This window comes from Chiroxiphia lanceolata, chromosome 8 (assembly GCF_009829145.1).
Source record: "Chiroxiphia lanceolata isolate bChiLan1 chromosome 8, bChiLan1.pri, whole genome shotgun sequence".
NCBI lineage: Eukaryota > Metazoa > Chordata > Aves > Passeriformes > Pipridae > Chiroxiphia > Chiroxiphia lanceolata.
Genome location: NC_045644.1, coordinates 19,353,593 through 19,375,201, shown reverse-complemented (window position 1 = coordinate 19,375,201; position 21,609 = coordinate 19,353,593). Strand labels below are relative to the sequence as shown.

Here is a 21,609-nt window from a genome sequence, read left to right as displayed (position 1 = left end):
GGAATTCTCAGGCCAGAAACATGAAACTGAGGCACAGAACATACCCTTGTCTCTAGTTAAATAGCAAGTAGCAAGTTGAGAATGGGAATTCTGACTGCCCAACTCCACATTCTTCTCCTGACCAATGGCTGAGCTGATTAGAAAGACAGTACAGACAAGCTACCCAAATCTTCATTCGCGAAGCCTAGCCATGACAGATAAGCTTATCACCTCTTAAAATGACCCTGCAATGAAAGTCTCTGTAGTGTTTAACCAGTAAGCACTTTTATTGTTGATTTTGAATCCATTAAGACTACATTATGTTGGATTATAAGACTTCGGCTACATCTCCCACATTTTCATGCAGGCAGTACATTTGCATTACTTGCACACGCCTAAAATGCATAAAGGTTATATGATTATAACATGGAAGCAGCATGTCAGTTACAGAACTTTGTAGCACGTGTACCAGTAACAAACCCAAACCCCCATGTAAAGCTTCTTTGTCCCTCAAAAATCCAACTGCTCCCTCTGTCCCTCATCTCCATGCCCCAGCTGTGTATCAGCCACATCCCCACTGTTTTGAAAACACACATCTTTCTAAACAAAAACAAAACAAACAAACAAACAATTGAGTACAGTATATTTTTCCCCCTTAAAAACTAAAACATTTCTCCTTCACTACTCCCCCTTCTTCCTCCTAAATGAAAAATCTATCATAATCTACACTGTTATATGTTAGGAATCTCTATTGCATTATTCAAAAGTATATCAGTAACAAAATTCTAAACAAACTAGGATGACCCAAAAATTCCCCTTACCCCAAAACTACAGAGAACTGAAAATGCTATACTGCATTATCACACTTGCATGCGTGTATCCTGAGCCACCTCTATTTATTCACCTTGAGCCCCTTTTAATAAATAACTGTCCAGCAGTAACATCCAGAAGTGTACTGTCTCCTCCAAATTAAACTCTATATTTACAGAAGCAGGGCTGTTTTCTCAGTGAAATGTTTCTTTAAAAAAACAAACAACAACACAACAAAACAAAGTAATAACAATAAAAACAGCATACGATTAAAGAGAGAAAGCATATTACTGATCATGTTGTCTAAAGACCAACAGGAGTGAAAAGCATTAGGAGCACCAGGTGCACATGCATTTGAACTGGTACAGTTCATGAAATAATGTCATTCATTGTTATGCTCACTCTTTCAGATGAGGAGCTGATTCTTTTCCTTTCTTTTTTTTCTTTTTTACATTTAGGACCGTCTGCTCTGCAGGCTACTCTCACAGATGGCAACACATGCACTGAGGTTGAAAGATGGCCATAAATATGCTTTGATCAATGTGGTTCTGTATCATCTTTAAACACACAGGGTTTCCCTCCCTGCTGCTTTGCACCTTGTGTCATTTCACATCTGTGCTAAGTGTGAGCCAAAGATCCCCTGAATCCACATTGTTCTCTTGGATTTGGGGAAACATTAGATACTCGCTTTTTGCAAGTGTGAAATCATGGATTTCCAAACTACTGGAAAATACAAGGGAATCATCCACCATGAGAACATTTCTTAGCAATGTAAGTACTGTAATCACAACTGACATACAAGAATACTAAAACAAACATTGCAACATGGAGCCAGTTAGAGGGATTTTGCTCCTTCATTTATTTTGCGACAGTTCTCAGCTGATAGACAGCAGTATTCCTGCCTTGATTTCAGTTGGCCTATTTTGATTTATACCAGGTAAAGATCAAGATCAACAGACAGTAAAATAGCAACCAGTTTCTCCTACTGCATTGTTACAATGCCTGAGGTCACTGCAAACAGCTACATTTCTACCCAACCAAAAGGCTTTTCTGTAGCCACTGCAGCACATTCATTTCCCCCACCTTTGCAAAGGCAATTCAGTTTGTGTTCACTTTCTCTTCTTCCCGCTTTACCAGCAAACTAAACCTGCAGGGCTCCAGTCACAGAAGCTGCAGCCAAAACTTGAGTTACACACCAAATGCTTAGTTTTCTACATAATCATGCAGGGAACTCCATTTATGCTGAATCTAATTTTCAAATCCATGGTGCTTCCTGCTTTATCATATCTGATCACCTGGAAGCCCAAGCTGTTCCTATTCTTGCTGCACTTGCAAGTTACACAGAAATCGTTAGTATCTGTTATCTCTGCAAGACTATGATCCCAGCAAAACAAAGAATATTCCCCTCAACTGCAAACAACAGGCATGTTGGATGTGTGACTGTGAGAAGCCCTCTTAGCCAACACCTCCACTGTTACTGGTAGTGAGTCAAATTTTACCAACATTAACATCAATGCAAATCTGCAAGAACTCTACTCATCCTTTCCAAGATCTGTAGGGGTGCATGACAGTACAAAGTCTGGCTCAAAGCCTTTTTCATTAGTTAAACTCTTGACCCATCAGTTCACTGATTCAATCTCATCGCTGCCTGCTGATAAAGAGAATTTGTGTCTACAGAACAGTGGTCTTCTGCGGTCTTCCCACAAGCAGCTAGAACTCTAATGCCATGTTTTGTCCTGGTACAAGAATCAGTTTTATTGCCCTCTGCTATTTCAATTCCTGATTAAATTTGTTGGGTAATTTTTCTTCTACAACCAATATAAGAAGCTGCTAGGTTCAACTGTACATACACACTATTACAAATAGTCTTGGACTGAGCAAGGTTATTTCCCACAGGCTTCTGTATAACCAACATAAAGTCAGTCAATGATCTCTGTTTGTAAAGCACCTTCCCCCACGTCCAGGTTCCTACCCTCTCCCTGCAGTCATCCAGTTCCTTTCACTGGTGTCAGAAGCAGAGCTTCACCAGAACTGCAGTGGAAAATTGGATCTGTTTTAGTTTCACCTTTCACCGGAAAGAAACAGAGATAAGCGATGACTTTGTATCACATTGGCTGCAAAAGGTCTTTATATTCATAGCAGTGCCACTCTTGAGCAATTTTTGTAAAGGAAGAGAAACCCAACAAAAACCTACACAGTTCCCACACACAAACACAGACACACGCACACACATACACACACTCTTTTTTCTCTTCCAAACAGAAATCCATTCTTATGAACCAAAATATGCAGACTTATTCAAGTGTCTAAAAAGAATGAGGATAGGGTTGAGTGCATCCCAATTCTCCTTTATGAACACAATGAAGTCACAGGTCAGCAAAGCACTTGAGCATAAGGAAGTTTCTCTTGACCTGCAGGACATTTTAAAACATGCAGAAGTGCTTTGCTGGCTCAGGCCTAAACTAGGAACAGCTCCAGGGGCAGCTAGCACCCACGAATGTAATTCCACTACCTGCACCAATACACATGAGGTAAGAGCATAACTCGAGAGCAGAGCAGTGCAAGAGGAGAGAGAGGCTCTGTGGTTCTTCTGAGTTTACATCTGACAGCCTCAGCTGCATACACACGGCATATCACAGTGATCAGCATAGACTGATGAGAGCTTGGTGTGATGTTCTGCAAGTGGGACTTCCACTGGAAAGACTAAGCCTGATTTCTGTTTGTACCAGTACAACTTTATATGCCTATAGCACCTGCATGAAAGGTCATAAATCTGGACCAATTCCATGATACAGTTAGTGTTTTATCTTAGACTTATGTGCCAATAACTACTGTGATGTGCTACACACCCACACACAGATGGAGAAATAGATATATGCTGTGTTATAATGCAACATATCATTAATTCTACAACTATCCTAATAACACAGCCAGTGCCAAAGCGAACCAGCACAGGGATTTGCAGTTACCCTCTCCAATACAATATGATAGGTAGTGGTGGAGAAAAAGCAAGCTCAGGTGTTATTTTGATTCACTAGGGAATGCTCTGGGCACAACCCACTCAGGTATTGCTCAGTGAACACTAATCATGGGCTGACCCACAGTCCCGCGTCATAAATTCCCATCTCTGTGTGGGTGCTCACATCGCTTTCTGATGACACCCAGAATTGAGGTCATGGATGAACAGCCACAATGTTTGGGAAATCCTCTAGCCAAACATATGAAACAGGGATAAAAGCTCAAACTCACACTTCACATCATGCCTCTCAACCGCAGGTAGACTGCAGGGTTACATATTATTGGGACCTGGGCTGTCTAAAGAAAGAGCTGCTTATAGAGGAAATTATGTTTGAATCACAAAAGGATCTAGTTCTGCTTGGCAGTAAGATCAAAAGAAAATTTATCTAATTAAATAACAACAGAATCAGTCCCTCAGTGCTACTGATGTAAGTAACACATGCTGTTTGCATATTACAGCATCTATGCTCAAATTGAACGTACGTTTGCTCCATGTTGGACTATATTTTCTGTAAATGAAAACTAAACACCTAGCCAAAATGCTTTTCTCAAAATTCCTCTGAACTTCGGACAAATACGAACTGAAGTCTTGTCCAACGTTTGGATTTTTAGACACTGTAGCTGGCCTTCAGTGGTTATCCTATGCAACCAAGTCTATGCTGAGATGGTAGGCTCAAACCTGATTTTTCCAGGTGAAAAAAATATACCTCTCTTATATGCTAGATTACTGAGCTAGATTATTGGCACACAGTCTCATCTTACCTCATTATTTATATAGGCTTCTTATAGCTTTCATAGAAATTCCACCTGCAGAACCAAAGGCAGAAAGTTATCTTCGCAATTATTGATCCATACTAACATCTGGATGCAGTACTGTTAGGGAAAAGAAAGCAAATTCCTCAATGAGCTATGTTTAACCAACCTGCAGGTGGCAGCTATCAAAACCACTGATGCACATATACCGGCTAAAGTTATTAATGAATGATCTGACATACCAAGTCAGACAAATGTCATATCTAAATAGATTTTCAAATGTATACATACAAAAGCTGCTACTGTATCTAGATGATCATTTTTATTTGTTTCTATATCCCATAGCTCTGAATCTATCCACTGAATGTTTACTCAGCACGTGTGGTATAAATATAGTCATATACTAAAATTGACACTTAGCTATTTTTCTTTTTTTTTCCTTCTTTTTTTGCTGACCAGCAACAAATTCTGATATCTTTAACTGTAAACCAATACTCAATAAATATGCTGTGTTCAGCAAAGAGACATGTCGTGTCGATCAGGGTTTTGCTGCACTCTAAGCCATAGGCTGCGGGGGTGGGCGTGAAGGAGGAGGTCCAGGAGGGGCTCGGGATGGGGGTGGTCCAGGAGGTGGCTGCCTGGAAGGGGGTTGCAGAGACACAGGAGAAGAAGAAATCCTTGGAGCATTGTTGAGGGGAATATTGTCACGTCGTGGCAGCTTCGGTGGCGGGCTGTAAGGGGCAGAGGTTCCATCCGATTTCACACGAGTGAAGTTTATGCATCTTCCCTAGAGGTAAAGAAAAATTCATTGTTTGTAAAAAGAAGATATTTTGACTCATCAGCAGATACTCAAAGGGACTGTAAGCAGAGGGGCCAGGCTGCACTTCATCCAGTATTATTCACTGGGTCCTAGACATGACATCTAAACCATGCTGTACTAAAGCTCAGCACTAGAAACTAATGCTTTCCTTGAATTTCAGAACTCCTGCCTACAGTGAACAGCCTAGGACTGGCTTAAACCAAAAGAGACCACGGCGTGACTTGGCTCACATGTGCTCTCTGCTCTGCTACTAGAGCTATGAAGAACATGCCCAAAGTGACAGCTCCACCAAAGTCATGCTTGCCTTAGTGGGATCCCTGACTGACAAAGCTGTGCTTGAAAAAAATTCATACAGGATTATACCAGAGGAACAACATTAGCAAAGACATAACCTGTAGCTTTCATTTTCAGAGTCATCCTAGCCTGGTTGGTATCCATGCTTTGAACATTACACTGGGATAGTACATCTGTTTTCTGTGCTCCAGTGTAGATGTGGCTTCCCTCAGAAACACCAACAAGGTGTGGGACTTGCACAGAGAGCTCTCTAATGGATGTGTTTTCAGAATGGATGTGGGATGCAGGATCTGCAGACTGAGATTTTAAAACAGGAATAGCTTGGGTTTGAAAAAAATGCAAGCACTGGGGATGTCCTAGTCAACTAGAGGCTAAATGCAAATATTTCAAGGTTTCCTTTAGCCAAAATAAAACTTTGCATAGGTTCCCACTAACCAAGCTCCAGACAGGAAGACAGACAGACAGACCCCAAAGACCACCTAACCTTTCCTGTGGGGAGCAGCCAGAGGCTCCTGAGTAATTCAAAACCTACATGGCAACCTCAATCAGACACCTCAGGTAGGTTGCACGCTAGAATCCGCAAACTAAATTCAGCTAAAGGTTATGCCAACATCCCCCAAGCAGATTCAGGAGAAGGACTCCAAATATAGAAAACTTATCTCAAAGCTAAGCAGCTGTAGATCACAATTCCCCCCAGCTACCGATGGCTGTGATAACAGGAATACAAGAACCCACACCACTGACAAATTGCTCTTGGCTCAGTGCTATCCGGAATGAGAAAACTGGAGGTGTTTAGGGAATAGGCTGAGTTTCTGCAGCAAACCCACAAATCACAATTTCCCCAGGAAACCAGGCAAAAACCATCACAGCAGCACCACAAATATCCGTTCTGTTAAGTGACTTCCGATGCCTGCACCTTTATTCATGAAAACTATTTCTTTAAAAAAAAGGGAATCACTCAAGTCTGTGGCTTCTCTGAAGGAAGGCAAGCAGCATTTCAATAGAAGCTTGTGTAAGCTCCAGAGAGCTCAGAAAATGACTCAACAAATGTACTAACAGCCAAAGGGTACCACCCTACCACTTAGTTGGACTGGATGGCTCGGGGATTCAAGAGCTCAGCTGCCGACATGAGTTGTTTGAATGGGCATGTTGTTGCCTGCACATGAGACATACTCAGTAGTTCTCTGTCCCAGCTTTCAGCATCACAATTCACCACTACACTTAAACAACAGCATCATGAGTAGGATAAAATTGCCTTTCTAAAAATCCAGGCTTGTTACAGCAGACTTTGGTCATGAACTAGGCAATACTATACTGGGGCCACAGTCTTTTCATGGAGGCAAATGACAAAAGCCAAGGTCTTGGTTACTTCTGCAACAAAGATAAACTACTGGATCAAAAAAATCCAAGTCAATGCTTTGCTCTACTCCATCACAGAACTCAAGTTCTCACCAGCATTGCAGTGAGCAGCCCTCCTTCTTAGCTATTTGTCTTCTGCTGTGCTTAACTCTATTCAGAGCACATTTGGAAATTCAGCACTATTTACTGACATGCAGTGAATGTTACATATATATTTAACAGTTGTACATCAGATCCATTAAAGAAAACTCGCCTTGTTATTTATAAACTTATGAATTTAGAACAGTTAAAGAATCAGGACAAAAGTAAAAAAAAAAAGAAAAAGAAAAAAGGTTAGAGGTACTCATATGAGATGCACCATATGGGGAAGGAAAAAATTTAGGACAGAACAATCTCCCTCACAGTAAATGCAAAGCTGAAACCCAACACTAGTGCTTTTGCCTACAAGCCTTTCCTGCTTCTCTGTTGTGTCTCTCTCCCAAACATCAATTCCAAATATATTCATAGTCTATAATCAAAGGGGATCCCATAAATCTGTTTGCATTACTTTCACTTCAGTTAAAGTGATAGGCGACGTCAAACTGCTGCCAGTTTCTGCCACACTCACTGATTTGTCAGACAGATGGGTAATTTAAAGGCCATGCGCTGCATTGTGTCATGAAAAATACGGTTGGGTTGGGGGAGTCTGACAGATAGAGGCTTGGAAGATCGATGTATGTATTGTGACACTTCCTCACAAAAGATTATCGGTGTTAGCCTACAATCTCATATATCAAAGACTTCTGGTGAATACTGGAGCAAATCCTCCTGAGCACTTCAAGCAGCCATTGATAAAATGAGGCCGAACTCTTAGCCAGCGTTAGGATTAACAGCTGAAAGGGAAAGGGAAGAACAAATGATATTAAATCATAAGTGATAGTTTGGACTTATCAAGCGTATTTCATCAAAGGATTTCTAGGTTGAAGAAGCCCTCCACATATCACAGTTTCCTAATAACAGAGGACCACTGCTATTCTACCTAACACACGCATCCCTCTGGGGTTAGTTTGTAAAAAGATCCATGATGTTTCTCAAATAAACATGCTAACCACAGGATTTTTAATATTTTCTGTTTGAAAGAATTAAGTAATTTCCTCTCCGAAGGCATATAAAGGCTTTTAAACCCTGGAGAACAAGGACAGAAATTAAGTATCCTGCACACTTATCCCTGCTCTTCCTGCACAGAGTATTAACAGGGATTAAGAGCCATCCCAGTTTAGTAGTGGAAATAGTATATTTTTTCCAGAAGCATGGTATACACTTAGTGTTTCAGGGAAGGTGCCAGAGTTGCAAGGTGCAGTAGTACCAGGATGATCTCAAGCACAACAGCTGTCGGTAGCCGCTGTATTGTTTTCTAGGAGGCAGATGATCTGCGTAAATCCAGTTCTGTCTGGTTTTGGCCCCGCTCCCAATGCAGCATCGCTCAGATGGTGCGACCCACACCGCGTACTGTCATTCAAGCACCAACTGAAGGTCAGCAATGTGCCATATGGAGTTACGCCCTTACTTCAGCTCACATCTGCACAGTCTTCCTAATGCACAATTATTTTGCCTCCCCATATGTCCATCCACTTGTTAGGCTCTTGTTATGCTGCTTGCCAAATTGGCTTTTCAAAAAGTACAAATACTGAAGCAGCAGGATCTGCCCTTGTCCCAACTTCAGCTTTCATCCCAGTGTAACAATCACATGTGCAATTCAGGCACTTTGTACTTCTAGGCAATGCCTCCTCGACCACCTAGGATGTGTTTTTGTGTGTGGTTTAAGGGGCGGGGGGGAGGGGGGAAGGAAGGGAGGAACCTCTTGAAAGCCACTGCATCATGTTGCTGGGCTACTTCCATCACAGTGCTCAGTACATCATTCCCCAGCACTCATTTCTCCAAAATATCTAGCTACTACTCAGCAAGTTTTCAGTAGAAAGAATCCAGGCAATTCAAAGAGTGCCATGGGGAAGTCTCTTCACCCATGATACTAAGAGCACTTCAGTAAAAAGAATTTAAAAAATCCAGGCCCATCTAGCAGTAGTTGTCCCTTTTCTCTCTTCATCTTAATACATGCATTGGCTTTTAACAAAAATCCAGTTTCATCTATGTGCATACAGAGTGTTTGTACACATAAAAGTATGCCTGTTTCTTATTTTTAGCTACATTAGTTGACTTAATAAAAGATATTCTTCCTGTTACAAATCTTGCTTGAGTTTCCATTCCCTCTTGGTTTTGCTTATAGAGTCTCAGTGCTGCAATTCTGAATTGCAGAGGTGACTGAAAAAGAGTTAGTTTCACTTAGTTTACCGAATTTTCTTGGTCTTTGACCTTGTAAGAATATGATACTTGGTTTTACATTTTAGAATGGATTAAAATAAAATAATTCCTTTAAAATTTGAGCATAGCCATGCAATACACTAGACCACCAAATTAAAAAAACCAAAGTAGCTCCCAGTAAGAAAGTATTAAATTTTTATTATTTTTTAATAAAAGTATTATTTAGGATGCTGAAACATAAAATGAACATAATTTCCTTAGGCTCAACTGAATAATCACCTCTCTCTCTCTCCAATTTTGTTTATGGATGTCACTGGGATGACTCTGCCAGCTTGCTGTGGACATGGTTTGTCAGCATGTAGCTTCACTTCCTAAATATCTATTGATAGTTCAGTGTAAAAATGTAGCTCTAAAACTCAAAAGAATAGATTCAGGCTTTTATGCTACCTACAAAATCACAAGAGTGAGCATCTACAAGTGAAGCATGAGCTAAGTGAAGATTTTGATCCACACATCCAGAAAACCATGGAATATATACCTTTAAGATCAGTGATAATGCAAAAATTGGATCTTGGAAAAATTAGGGATTACCCTGTCCTCTAATCAAGAACAGAAGTCTTCTAGCAGAAACACCTACACAGAATATCCTAAACAAGCCACTATGGGAAACTCATTTAGCAAATTTATTTATAGAGGTAGATTACGAATACAATAATTGTACACAGAAAGAGCAGAACTGAGGTGGTACAGAGCTTTCACTATTCGAGTTCCCTGGGCAAGTGTCAGGATTAGCAGCTGGCTCCTCAGGAGCCAGGATCTATGTGCATCAGCCTTTGCCAAAAGCTTCCTCACACTGCACTGCTTCACGCTGACTGTGCGCTCAACATGTCACGGCTCATTAAAACCTTCATGGATTTCCTGGGAATTGCACTGATTACCCTGAAGCATACAGGCTAGAAATTAGTGAGCTGCTGAAACAGTTTGTCACGTAAAACCTAAGGCTGCCTGGTTTTCAGGCATATACAAGTAACTTTTACTAACTCCTACTTCTACATTTGGGACACAGATATGGTTTTTATATTGAAAAATAAAGTACTGGAAGTGTCAGAGATTCCCATATCACCAATTTGGTGACTGACCACGGTTCCAGGCCAATAAATATGTAACTTATCATTATTTTCTAATTATATTACTTAATGATTAAGTTCTAATTATCAATATCAATTATACTGTAGTTATTGCATTAATCATTAACAATTAATTTATTAAATTATAATTAATTTTTATATGTAGGCATTTTAAGTTATTAGGTCTCAAATCAAAACATTAAATATCATCAAGTTAAAATATTTGTTTGCATGATAACCTGACTCTTTACATATCTTCCAGTTTAATAAGTCCTCTCTTGTAAAGAACAATTTTCTGGGAATCTATTTGGTAGTTCCGCAGTGTTGCCTATAATTATGGTAATCCAAAACAATGAAAAGATAAGAGAAAATGGGGTTGACTGAAGAGAGGAGGATTTTAAAAGTAAGGTCCAGTAAAGCGACAGTGTCCAACAATGAGAATGTAATTATTTCCTTTCATGCTGCTTTTAAAAAAGAAAATCAGTTCAGCCCATTCTTGATCCAGTGTATTAGCTGGTCTTTTTATAAGTAAACTCATATCCCTTCTGCTTCCTCCTTCCATGACTGAGTTATTGGAGGGGAAGGAAATCACTGCACTGTGGATTGTGAATCACTCATACTATAAAGTGAGGACCCTATAATGGCCTTAGGCACATCAGATTAATTCAAATCAAAAATTACAAAATGATGAATGCAAATGAACAAGGATGATCCAAGCAGTAGCAGAAAACTATTTACAGCACAACATGAGTGAGGTAGTGCTGCTAAGAGGTGTAACCTACTGGGCTCACTGAACATGCTTCACACGGCAAAAATGAATTAGATTGAGCTTTAAGATGTGGGAGGTAACTTTAAACAGGACACATGTCCTGATGCTGGAAGGAGCAGTGATATTTAAAAGCAGATGAGGCACGTGTGTATCCTTCACAGAGTCTACAAAAACCCTCTTATAAGCAAATCTATGCTTTTTCTCTTACTTTTCAGCTACCAAACTAAACCACCCACAAATCCTGGCTCACTGGTGCAGCACCATGGAGACACAGCATAGAAGGTTAATCCCTGCTTCAGAAACTCTGACTCCCAAGTCCCAAACAATAAGATAGCTGCACATGGACTGATCCCACCGTGACAGTGAGACACAGCTAAGCATTGCCTTGGGCTACTGACACACTCAGAAAAAAACCTATTGTCTTAGCCAGGGTATGGCCAGCATTGCTGCCCAGAAAGCCCAGGGAAGATGCCTGAGCACCTCTCATAGAAGCAAAGGGGCACCAGCCTTGATTTGTAAAGGGGCTGGGAGAAGAAATCCTTCAGAAGCCCAGTATGCCTTCAGACACTCTGGCTGTGGGAGCCAAATAGCTGAGAAAATAGGATTTATGGGGTGAGGAAGGGAGGAGGGAGCACAGGAGCTCTTCTTTTGACATAAAATGTGTGATAATCCCATCCAGAGGATCCCCTAGGGACCATGGGAGGTATGTTGCCAGGGCAAACTCACAAACAGATCCATGGCATGCACTGCACATAACAGCAGCAATAAAAGTGATCTTTCGGTTCACTTGCTGGTCAATGGAAAAGTCAACAACAACCAAAAGTCTCCATTTTTCAGGCAAAACAAGTATGTTAAAATAAATTTAATTCAGGATTGAAACACGTTCATTTCAAAATAACTTTGAGCTTTGGACAGAAAAGGTGTTTCAAAATAGAAATTGAAAATACTGAAACTTATTCAATAGGTATTTTTTCCACTTCAGTTAATTCTACTAATATGAAAAAACATTTACAGCTTTTAGTCAAAACAAAGACAGTCTTATGGAAAGCAGTGTTCAAATCTACTAGGGAATTAAAATAGGAACTGTTTTGCAGTAAGATTAATAGCCGCAGTATCCCAGGCTACTGTAGCTTCTTTAATCAGAATACCAGGAGCTGAATACAATCGAGTACTGATAGTTTCCCAAGACACATGCATCTGCAGACACTATTCTCCAGTTCACAGTCCCAACTGTGCACAGCACTGCTTGAAAGGAATGGGTCTTCTGGGCACAGCCTATTCAGTTAAGATTTAACACCAGTGCAGAAATAAACTGAAGAGAAGGGGGCTACTGCCAATTTACCCCTGGAGAAACCAGCCAATAATGAGGCATTTGAGGGAGGAATAACTCAGCCAGGGAAATCGGCCTTTTAAGCTAGGACCAGGACCCTTCAGCAAAATAAACTCTGTGCTGAACACATCCCTACCATCCAGCTCTCACATGCCTGATTCCACTTTTTCAGCTTAGGCGCACTAGAAAAGTGACATGGAGAACCCATCCCATTCTTGCAGACAGGGCTATTCCAATAATATGCATCACACTCCATTCAGCAGGGAACTGCATATTGTTTCCAGCCTTGCCTCAGCAAGGAAATGCAGCAATGGGCTACAAACACCTCCTGAAAGAATGGCCAGAGTCACAAGATATCTTGCAGGAATGCACAAAACATCACATGTCTTGGACCTTGCTGAGGCTGTGGCTGAAGTAATGCACAGTGCAGATTTGTAACAAAGCCTGTTGATTCTGAGCCTTAAAAAAGCTTAAGTGACAAAGGGAACAGAAAAGAAAAACACTGGGCATAATCAAAGTTAAGGTCTCTTAGATATACTTTATATTCAGTACCAATCTCAAAGTACAGTCATACCAGACCAAATCCTACCCAAACCTCAGAGAAACACCTCAACTTAAACCTGCACTCACAACGTGCGATTTACTGCCTTCCTCTTTTCTGACAGCTTTTATGGAGGAGGATCCCAGAGTGGAGGAAGTGAGGAGAGCCACTGTCAGGTCATGTCATTTACTCAAGGTTATGCAGGGGAAAAAATGGTATTTACAAGTTCAGGACTCGTGATTCACATCCCTTGTTTTAACCACAGCACCACACATTTCTACACTTGAATGCTGACCAGACTAGAATGTGGTTCAAGAAAAAAACAGCCGTGGTTGGTTTGCAAAAGATTTTCCTCCTTCCTTTGGCGTTTTCAGGGAAAAGGACATTGCATTTGTCCATCTTCTAGAATGGGAAGGGCTTTGGAGCATAGCAACAAAATCAACAAACATTTGCTGGGTGCAACAGGCTCAGCCTTGAGGTATTGGTGGCTTGCTGGCAGCAGCAAATTAGGCCACAAAGGACTGTAACTGGTCTTGCTCAAACTGTAATTAAGTGTCATCATGCTTTCCAGGGTGAATTATTTGACTGTCTCTCAGGAGCAAGCTGGGATTACAGTGTGCGTAGGGGAAGAGCACAATGCTCTTTACCTGCCTAGGGTACAGGATAATGATAGAGACTCAGAGATTTCTGGTGAAAATGGTTATTATTTTTCCTTGCCTCAGACAAAAATGTAAGGTCCTGGCCCACCACACAGGCTGCCTCTTTGTTTAGAGTCTGGAAACAGACACAAGTATCCCCAATGGTTCTCTGGGTAACTGGCCCTTAAATGGCTCTGCTGCTACCCAAAGCACATAGATGGTAAACCTGCAGTTCACAACTTCCTCTGTGCTTATCTCACAAAGATTTTCTTCTCCTGGGATGGGACTCACACAGTTCATTATCAATGCTGGCATACTGGTAAAGCAAAGAAAACCTCTCCTCCCCCAAAAAGCTCCTTTGTTAAGATGGATGGCAGATCCCTTGGGACACAACTACCTTATTCTGCTGCAGAAACCTCCAGTGTTGCTGCAAAAAGCTCAAAGTGTTTGCAGTCCTGTTGTTCTAGGAATAATTCCTATCCAAGACTAAAACTGGCATATAAAACTGGAACATTCAAAGCAAGACTAAGTTAATCTTAAGACCTAATACACATAGATCTAAGCTCTTCAGGTTGTCTAGTATCTTTGTGTTACTTTTACAGTGACAGACCGTGATTTGAGTTTTTTTTTTTTGGTACCACGACATGAACCACAATAGTTTATACATAAGAACAGAGACATCTGAAACTCCAGCTCCTCTGTAGAAAGTAAAAAAGCAATACCTTTTGATTTTCAGTAATCACTCTGAACAATAACTTTAGTATGACTATTAGTATGAATACACCATCTTACACATTATTTTTTATTTCTGGAGCTTATGAAGTGCTCAAAGTGCTGTTAGGAACATGGTCTCGCCCTCCTAGGATTTACTCTTCATCTCACTTATCACTGTGGAACTACAGCAGAACAGAAGCAAAGTAACTTACATAAGCTACAGCCAATGTCTTAGCCACAAGGCCAATCCTTCTTCATCCTGTTGTGTGCTAAATAACACCAGCCCTGGGACTTGCACCCATCCTTCACAAGAAGGATGTTACCGAACATGCCTCTGTTTCCCAAAGACATGGACAGACTACTAGTTTAACCTGGCAGCAGACAGGCAGCATCCACCTCCATAACCTATTTGTGAATTCCTCTTCCATAACAGAAATAACATGATCCTGGCACAAGTGAGAGGTAATGCAGTATGTGGGCTTCTTGCAGGACAGGAAATTCATTAGTCACTGATTACATGTTTCCAGCTGCAATGCTCAGCACATCCTGGGAACTGTGCATTAGGACATTGGTCCCACACCAGAGAGTGAGAGCTTTTTTCCCTCCATGCCATCTCTGCTACAGCAGGAATGAACCTTACAGATACTGGTGTCCTTTGCAAAAAGAAAAAAGAAAGCAGTATAATGGGAGCTACATTTTCATGGAAAGTGAAAAAGTGAGATCACCTACTGCAGCAGGCAATGTCCCTGTCTCTTTAATTTTTCAGCAGCTTATGAAGATAATTGGCTCCAGAAAGGTTAAGCAAAGGGAGAAAAGCCCCAGTGACAGTCTGAAGGAGCTGTGTGTTGCTTCTCCAGCACACTGTGTAGCTCTGCCAATTATTACTTGGGCTATTACAACACATCTCCAAGCAAGAAGCAGGGAAGCCTATTAAAAGCCATTACTCGGTCTTGAAGAGAAGTAATTAGGATGAGCTCCACATAGCACTGGTACGTGGGCAGCTACCATGGAGTGACAGGCAGTTGCTGCCATCACTGTGGGTTGCATTCAAACTGCTGACCACCTGTAGGCAGCAGCTATAAAGTAATTACTAGTCATTAATAATCCATAAGCTTGGTGTCCCATCATTCATCTAAGGAGTCCCAACTGCCTGGCAGAACACTACACCTCACAGCTGTAAGGAAAGTAAATACATGTGTTCTCATTATTATTTTGCTGTTGGGAGAACCACAGCACACAGATGTCATGGTCAGCATTACAAGGAGTCACGCAAAATTTTAGGGTAATCAGACCTTCTGGGCTTTAACAAATCTATCAGATTAAGAGTGATCACTCTGAAAGGGATGCACAGAATAAGGAACCCAAATACTCCTCATTTCAAAGGCTGCTGTTTAAAATTCCAACTGTTATGCCTTGCTCAAAGTCACACAGTAACTTAATGGTGAAAACTTGAAAGGAGCCAGTCATGATTTCTAAAATGACCAGCAGTTCCTAATTTGTGACATTTTTGGCTGCACAGCAGTCTTTTTATCTTCAGTTTTATGGAACAGAAAAGGAAAAAAAGCTTTCAGAGTTTTGTACATCAGCCTGCTTCTAGTCCCCTTCCCCAGGGAAGTGCAAAACCACAGGGTAGTACTGCTAAAGCATTGCTTTTTATTAAGTGAAGTTTCATCAGTATACAAGGGTGATGATGACAGCAAAATCTAGTCTACACTCTCACTCTGTTTGAGTAACAAAATTTGCAGTGACAATAACGAGATCACTTTCTAAGTCTTTAAAGTAAAAGAGGAATTCTGTCTGAGGAGAAAAATGTTGGGTTTTAGTCAAGGTTTCTGGTAAACTGAGCTTCTAAGAATTTCCTGTGTCAGTATGTGTTGAGAGGCAAAATGGAATGGATTTGCTGAAAGCAGCTACTAAACAGACCATTTAAAAGAAGCACCTCACCTTCCTCTCTGCATATACTGGGGGTTTCAATGTTTACTTGCTGGCATTGGTAACAGCCCCACTTTTGATCCATTAGGCCAAGGGGAAGAGCCTGAAACTTTTTATAAAGACTACCGACATCCTGCCCTACCAGCTACTGTGGTTTCTATGAAATACTTCAAGATAACCAGACATTAGTATTTCCCAAACTCCAATCTTCATAGCAGGCCCCTGCAAGCTCAGGACAGTAACATAGTGATGGGAAAAGTCCTCAATGAAGTCAGAGTACCTTGAGCAACACACAGGTCATCAGGCCATACGGCCAGTCTGACATATTGCCTGTTGATGGATGAGCAGTCTCTGTACTTCAGAGCTTTCTTGGGCCAAAAGAGTGACTGCTGGTCCTCTAAAACCTACATTTCTGGGGAAGGAAGGGACAAATAGCAGCCTAGCTCCAAGGGGTCCATCACTGCAGCAGTGGTACAAATGTCTGTGAAGGCTTCACCTTTGTATATTCCTTCAGGGCAGAAAGCCCAGCAACCCACCGCAGAGCCACTAGCCCTTTTCCGTCTCTTCACTCCTCTGCTGATGCTGTCTGAGAGCTCAGCAAAAATCCATCCCACAAATAACAGCCTAGCTGCTAATGATGGGGTAGAGCTAAGTATGTTTATCCATTGCTGTCCTATCTTGATGCAACAGAAACTCCTGCTAGAGTTGACCTGAGGAAGCCAAGTGAGGAGGATCCTGTGACCCTTTACTGAGATTCCTGGCAAACTAATAACAAATTTCAGTGGTGGTGGCATGATATGGTCTTGAATGAGGACCAAGAGGAGGAAGTGTCTGTAGAGCCAAGCCAAACACTGTGGGCACAGCTCCCAGGAGAAGAGGCAGAGCTTGTGCTTAGCTGGTTCTCTTTAAACAAAAAAAAGCTCCTGTGATTTTCACAGCCAGTCCTATCAATATCATCCTGTCTAATATTGATGAGTCATCCATCCTGAGATCCTTTTCTGGGTAAATCTGTGGCAGGCATGAGCCAGGGCAGGGAAGCTCTTGGAGCCTCAGCCAGCTCTGCAGCAAGGCACCCAGAGCATGATGCTACCAGCAGCTCAGTTCCTGCAGCATGAGAGGAACAGGGTAAGGAGGCTGGTGACAAGCCCATTGCTCCCAGAGAGCAGGACTGCATGGCACCACTTGGTCTCAACCAAGGGGAGGGGCATGGAAACAAAAACTAAGAGAGAAAACAAGAAGAGGAAGAAAACACAGAAGGAAATGGAAGGGAATGTCTAGGACAGGAGTCGAAGTAAGGCACAGGTAAGGAAAAGAGCAGGTGGTTTGGGAATAGCAAGAGGACCACGACGAAGGAAGAAGCACAGATGGATGGAGAACAGACCTGGCCACCCAGAGCAAATGACAACAGAAATCCCTTGCAGCAGTCAGTCCTGTATTTGTACACATGCTTCAGCTTGTATTTCCACTACAAGGCTCTCACATACACTCTGGAATGGATTTCACCATATATATATACAGTGACATTTTTAACTTTGCTTCATTGTGGGAGTGGGGAAGAAGTCATGATTTAAAAACCTGGGGTAGCAATACTGCCTTTGCTGTGTGGTTTGTAGATCCAAAGAGAAGAGGCCTGCATTGTAGGGGAAGATGCTGGACAGCTGTGAAGAAGTGTAGCAGAATTTTGCTTCTCTGTGACAAAGTCAGATACATTGGTAAATATACAAAACCCAACAAAACTATTACGGAAAGTTTTTCTACAAATATTTTTCAGATTTTTTTTGGGGGGGGGGGAAATAAAAGCTCTCAAACCACAGTATTCATTTTCAAATGGTAAGAGAAATTACACTTTTCAAAATATTTTTAAAGATTTTTTTAATGTCAAAACCAAAAACAAGTTGTCATCTTCCCCCTGTCCCAGAAGCCTTATGAAAAATATTTTTCTCCCTCTACTGTGGATGTTCTCTTCTCCATAATTAGTATTTTCATTATGCAGAAAAAAGTGGTTTGCTATAATTTCATCCAGTGTCTGCAAGAAGGAAACATATGCCCAACTGAAGCATTAAAAATGGAAAATGAAAACTTTTTTTTTTTTCAGTGGAGGTAAACTGTGAAAAAAGTTTGCAAAAATGTAACTACAGTGAATCTTGTTACAGTGGGAAACAATCTATATCTCTGATAACTCCTAAAAATATAAAGGTAATTCTTTGACTCATTCTGGGAACTTCAGAGGTAGGAATTTTACAAGTTATGAATCCAAATGTCACTCCCAAAACAGAGTTCAATTGTCTTTCTTCTGCTTTCTAAGTTTTACTGAACAACCAAGACAGCTATGAAACGACCGTAAAATACAACAAAAAGGCACACTTGAAAACCACAAAGAACTCTTTCCCCTGCCCCCTACCTGCCCCAATCCCTCAAAAACCCACAAATCTAAGCAATCCCTTACTCCAAGATCACCACACAGCCTCTGGATGTCACAGTCTGGAAGAACACCATGCACTAAGGCATGTTAGGCTGAACTTTCGTGTCTGCCCAATACTACACTAAATCCATTGACTGCTGTCAGCACGGTTGTACAGGAGTGACCTTGTCTCCTTCTAGGGTGAGAGCTGTGGGTTTGTTCCTGGGGCTGCCAGGCTCCTCCATCTCTGCACAGCCAGAGTTCCAAGGTCTCTGTGCTGCTGGTCACTCACAGCACTGGCCTGATCTTCCCATTCTTCAGCCACAAAGTGTGTGCACATGTGTTTGCTCACAGGCACTTAATGTGTACATACAGGTATATTTATACACATATCCCCACCAAAAACCTAACTTACAAGGAGTCAATTCTCTACTGGGAGACTGTTAATAGAGGAGTTACTCAAACAATAAATAATAGCCTTGCTCCTTTCTACACTAATTTTCTCCATGAAATGCAGGCCTGTGATTTTTTTTTTTAACAGCAGAAGGACGTCATTTTCTTGTTTCACTTTCAGTATTCTTCAGCCTTAGTTAATTTCACAGGCCAGGGAACAGAGATGATTCTATGATTCCACTGAATCTGGCTCAATAGGATTCTTTCCACCCTATTTCCCAGATGTACATTTGATTTTTCTAATGTTCTCCCCGATAAAATAACCCTACAGCTCACTCTGTTTTACATTGCCTCTTTTCAGCTCCTTTCTCTCCTCGCAGCAGAGCTGAAAGGCAAGGAACTGAGGATCCCTGTTCAGAGTCAGCCCCCTGCATGTTTCTTGACCATGCAGGCTAACAGAGGCTCTGTTGTGCTCTGCACTGATAGAAATGTCCCAGCCAAGGGAGTGAAAGGCAGAGGATAGATTCATATTATACAGTGTTAGCTATCAAAATACAGCTGGACCTAAAGAGCCTATTCAGAACCTCTAGATCGTGCTTTAAAAGTAAATAAGGTGTCTCAAACAGCTGCCTTAAAAATGCAGCTTAGTGAAACAGTTAAGACCATTTTACAAAGTAGCATAAGGAGCTGGGTTTGTTCTATTAGTTTCCTTAAAAGCCAAAAGAAAAATGTAAGAGATTAAACTTTAAATACTGAAGTAGCATATTTGGTTAATAACTAGACAAATGCCATAATAGGATTTTGCTAAAGGCCAGAAACATGCAAATTATTTGCCCTAGATGATGCAAATTAGGGCTAATTTTGTTATTAACTTTCAAAATCTGTTATTAGGTATGAAAGTCACACAGGCAAACAGGCCCAGCATTAGGGCCTCTGTACCATTCCTACTCCAGAAAAGCACTTTACGGCCCCTATTGCCACAACTCTGTAACTCCTTCCCCTGAGAGCAAAGGTGATGAAATGTATGGAGTCTGGCCACAGGGAAGAGAAAGATGCTGCCATCTCTGCTTAGTCCTCATGTTTCAAAGCGCCATCACAGAAAGCCAAACTTGAAGGTGCAACAGCACTCAATTCTTAGGGAGATGCCCCCTCAGAATAAAAAAATAGAGACAACCATAATGGTGTCAGGCTCTCATGAGGAAACTGAGAGCTCTGAACTAAGCTGTTACCAGTGACCAGGTACAGTACATAGACATCTTTGTGGCTCTGAAAGGCACAAACTCCCTGTTTCCTCCCACGAGGAATCTACTCCTGACCTATTTTTCGCCAATAGACTTCATCAAGGCAGGAGATACTCTCTGCCTATACATAGGATATGACTGCGAAATGTATCTGCACAGAATTCAACAGCAACTTTGCTCTCCATTAACCTATTTGTTTTTTCATTACCTGCACAGTTCATGATTTCTCTCATTAATCACTAAACTCCATTATTAAAGCTGAGAAACATTTTTATGAAGTTGAGTAGAAAACATAATTACTGTTGTAGAACAACCACTGCATATTAAATTTAAAACAAGCAGAGCCCATGAGCAAAGAATCTGTCTTTTGACTTCAACATATTTGTCCTGGAAAAAAAAAAAAAGGCAAAGAATTTATATGACTGAAACAGTTCTCATATACTATTGTGACTGGCCAGCTCCTTCTTCATTCTGCTCAAATTATCACAGTGGAGACATTGCTGTTGACCTTTTGGGACAATACTTTTAAACAGATGCCACAGCAAACATTTTAGCTTGTTTTGAAATATCTGTTTCTTGTCAAAAAAAAAAAAAAAAGATGGGTTGGTTGGGAGGGAACAGCATTGCTCCTGCTAACAGAGGAGTGACATGCCAGTGCATTTGTGATACCTTACCTTATCCCCTGGCTGTGGTCTCATAAGAGAGACTTGATCATAGCCCCGTCGAACCAAAGCCCACAGTGCATCGAGTTTGCCCTGAAATACAAAACCAACAAGATAGGACCAAGAAATTTGGTGAAAATAGCATGAGATGAAACTACAGGTGACTTAATACAGCTTTCCTGTATTAAACTGTCTGTATTAAACTGGTCCTGTGCCCTCGCCCTCTGTACACTGCTTATCTGGACAACCAGAAGGACCCCTATGGGGTAACACATACCCAATATGCAGTGGGCCAAATTCTGTCTGCTCAAAACTCACTGAGAATGACAGCAGTTTAATGTGAGCAACTCCCTTAGGAGAGACAATCAGACAGGTGTTACATTAAGGTATTAATGTTACTTGAGGTGTTACAAAAGGCAAAACAAAACTACTGTACTTATGGGAATAGAGCCGAAACACTGATAAACAGCCACAAAGCTTTAAAATTCAGATACTTTCCTGACAATAAATTCAAGCACTGTTTAATTCAT

General features: G+C 41.2%; 1 protein-coding gene across 2 annotated transcripts in view; it reads right to left on the bottom strand.

Annotated features, from left to right (window-relative positions):
• Positions 1 to 242: 242 nt before the first annotated feature.
• The window catches only part of ANTXRL (ANTXR like), a 58,804-nt gene continuing 37,437 nt past the window's right edge, over positions 243 to 21,609 (bottom strand). For both annotated transcript variants that reach the window (XM_032695394.1, XM_032695395.1), the window contains exons 17-18: positions 21,092 to 21,172; positions 243 to 5,347 (exon numbers count right to left, since the gene is read on the bottom strand). In XM_032695394.1, the coding sequence (XP_032551285.1) occupies positions 5,117 to 5,347; positions 21,092 to 21,172 (312 nt within the window). In that variant the 3' untranslated portion in view covers positions 243 to 5,116. The remainder of the gene's footprint in view (positions 5,348 to 21,091; positions 21,173 to 21,609) is intronic.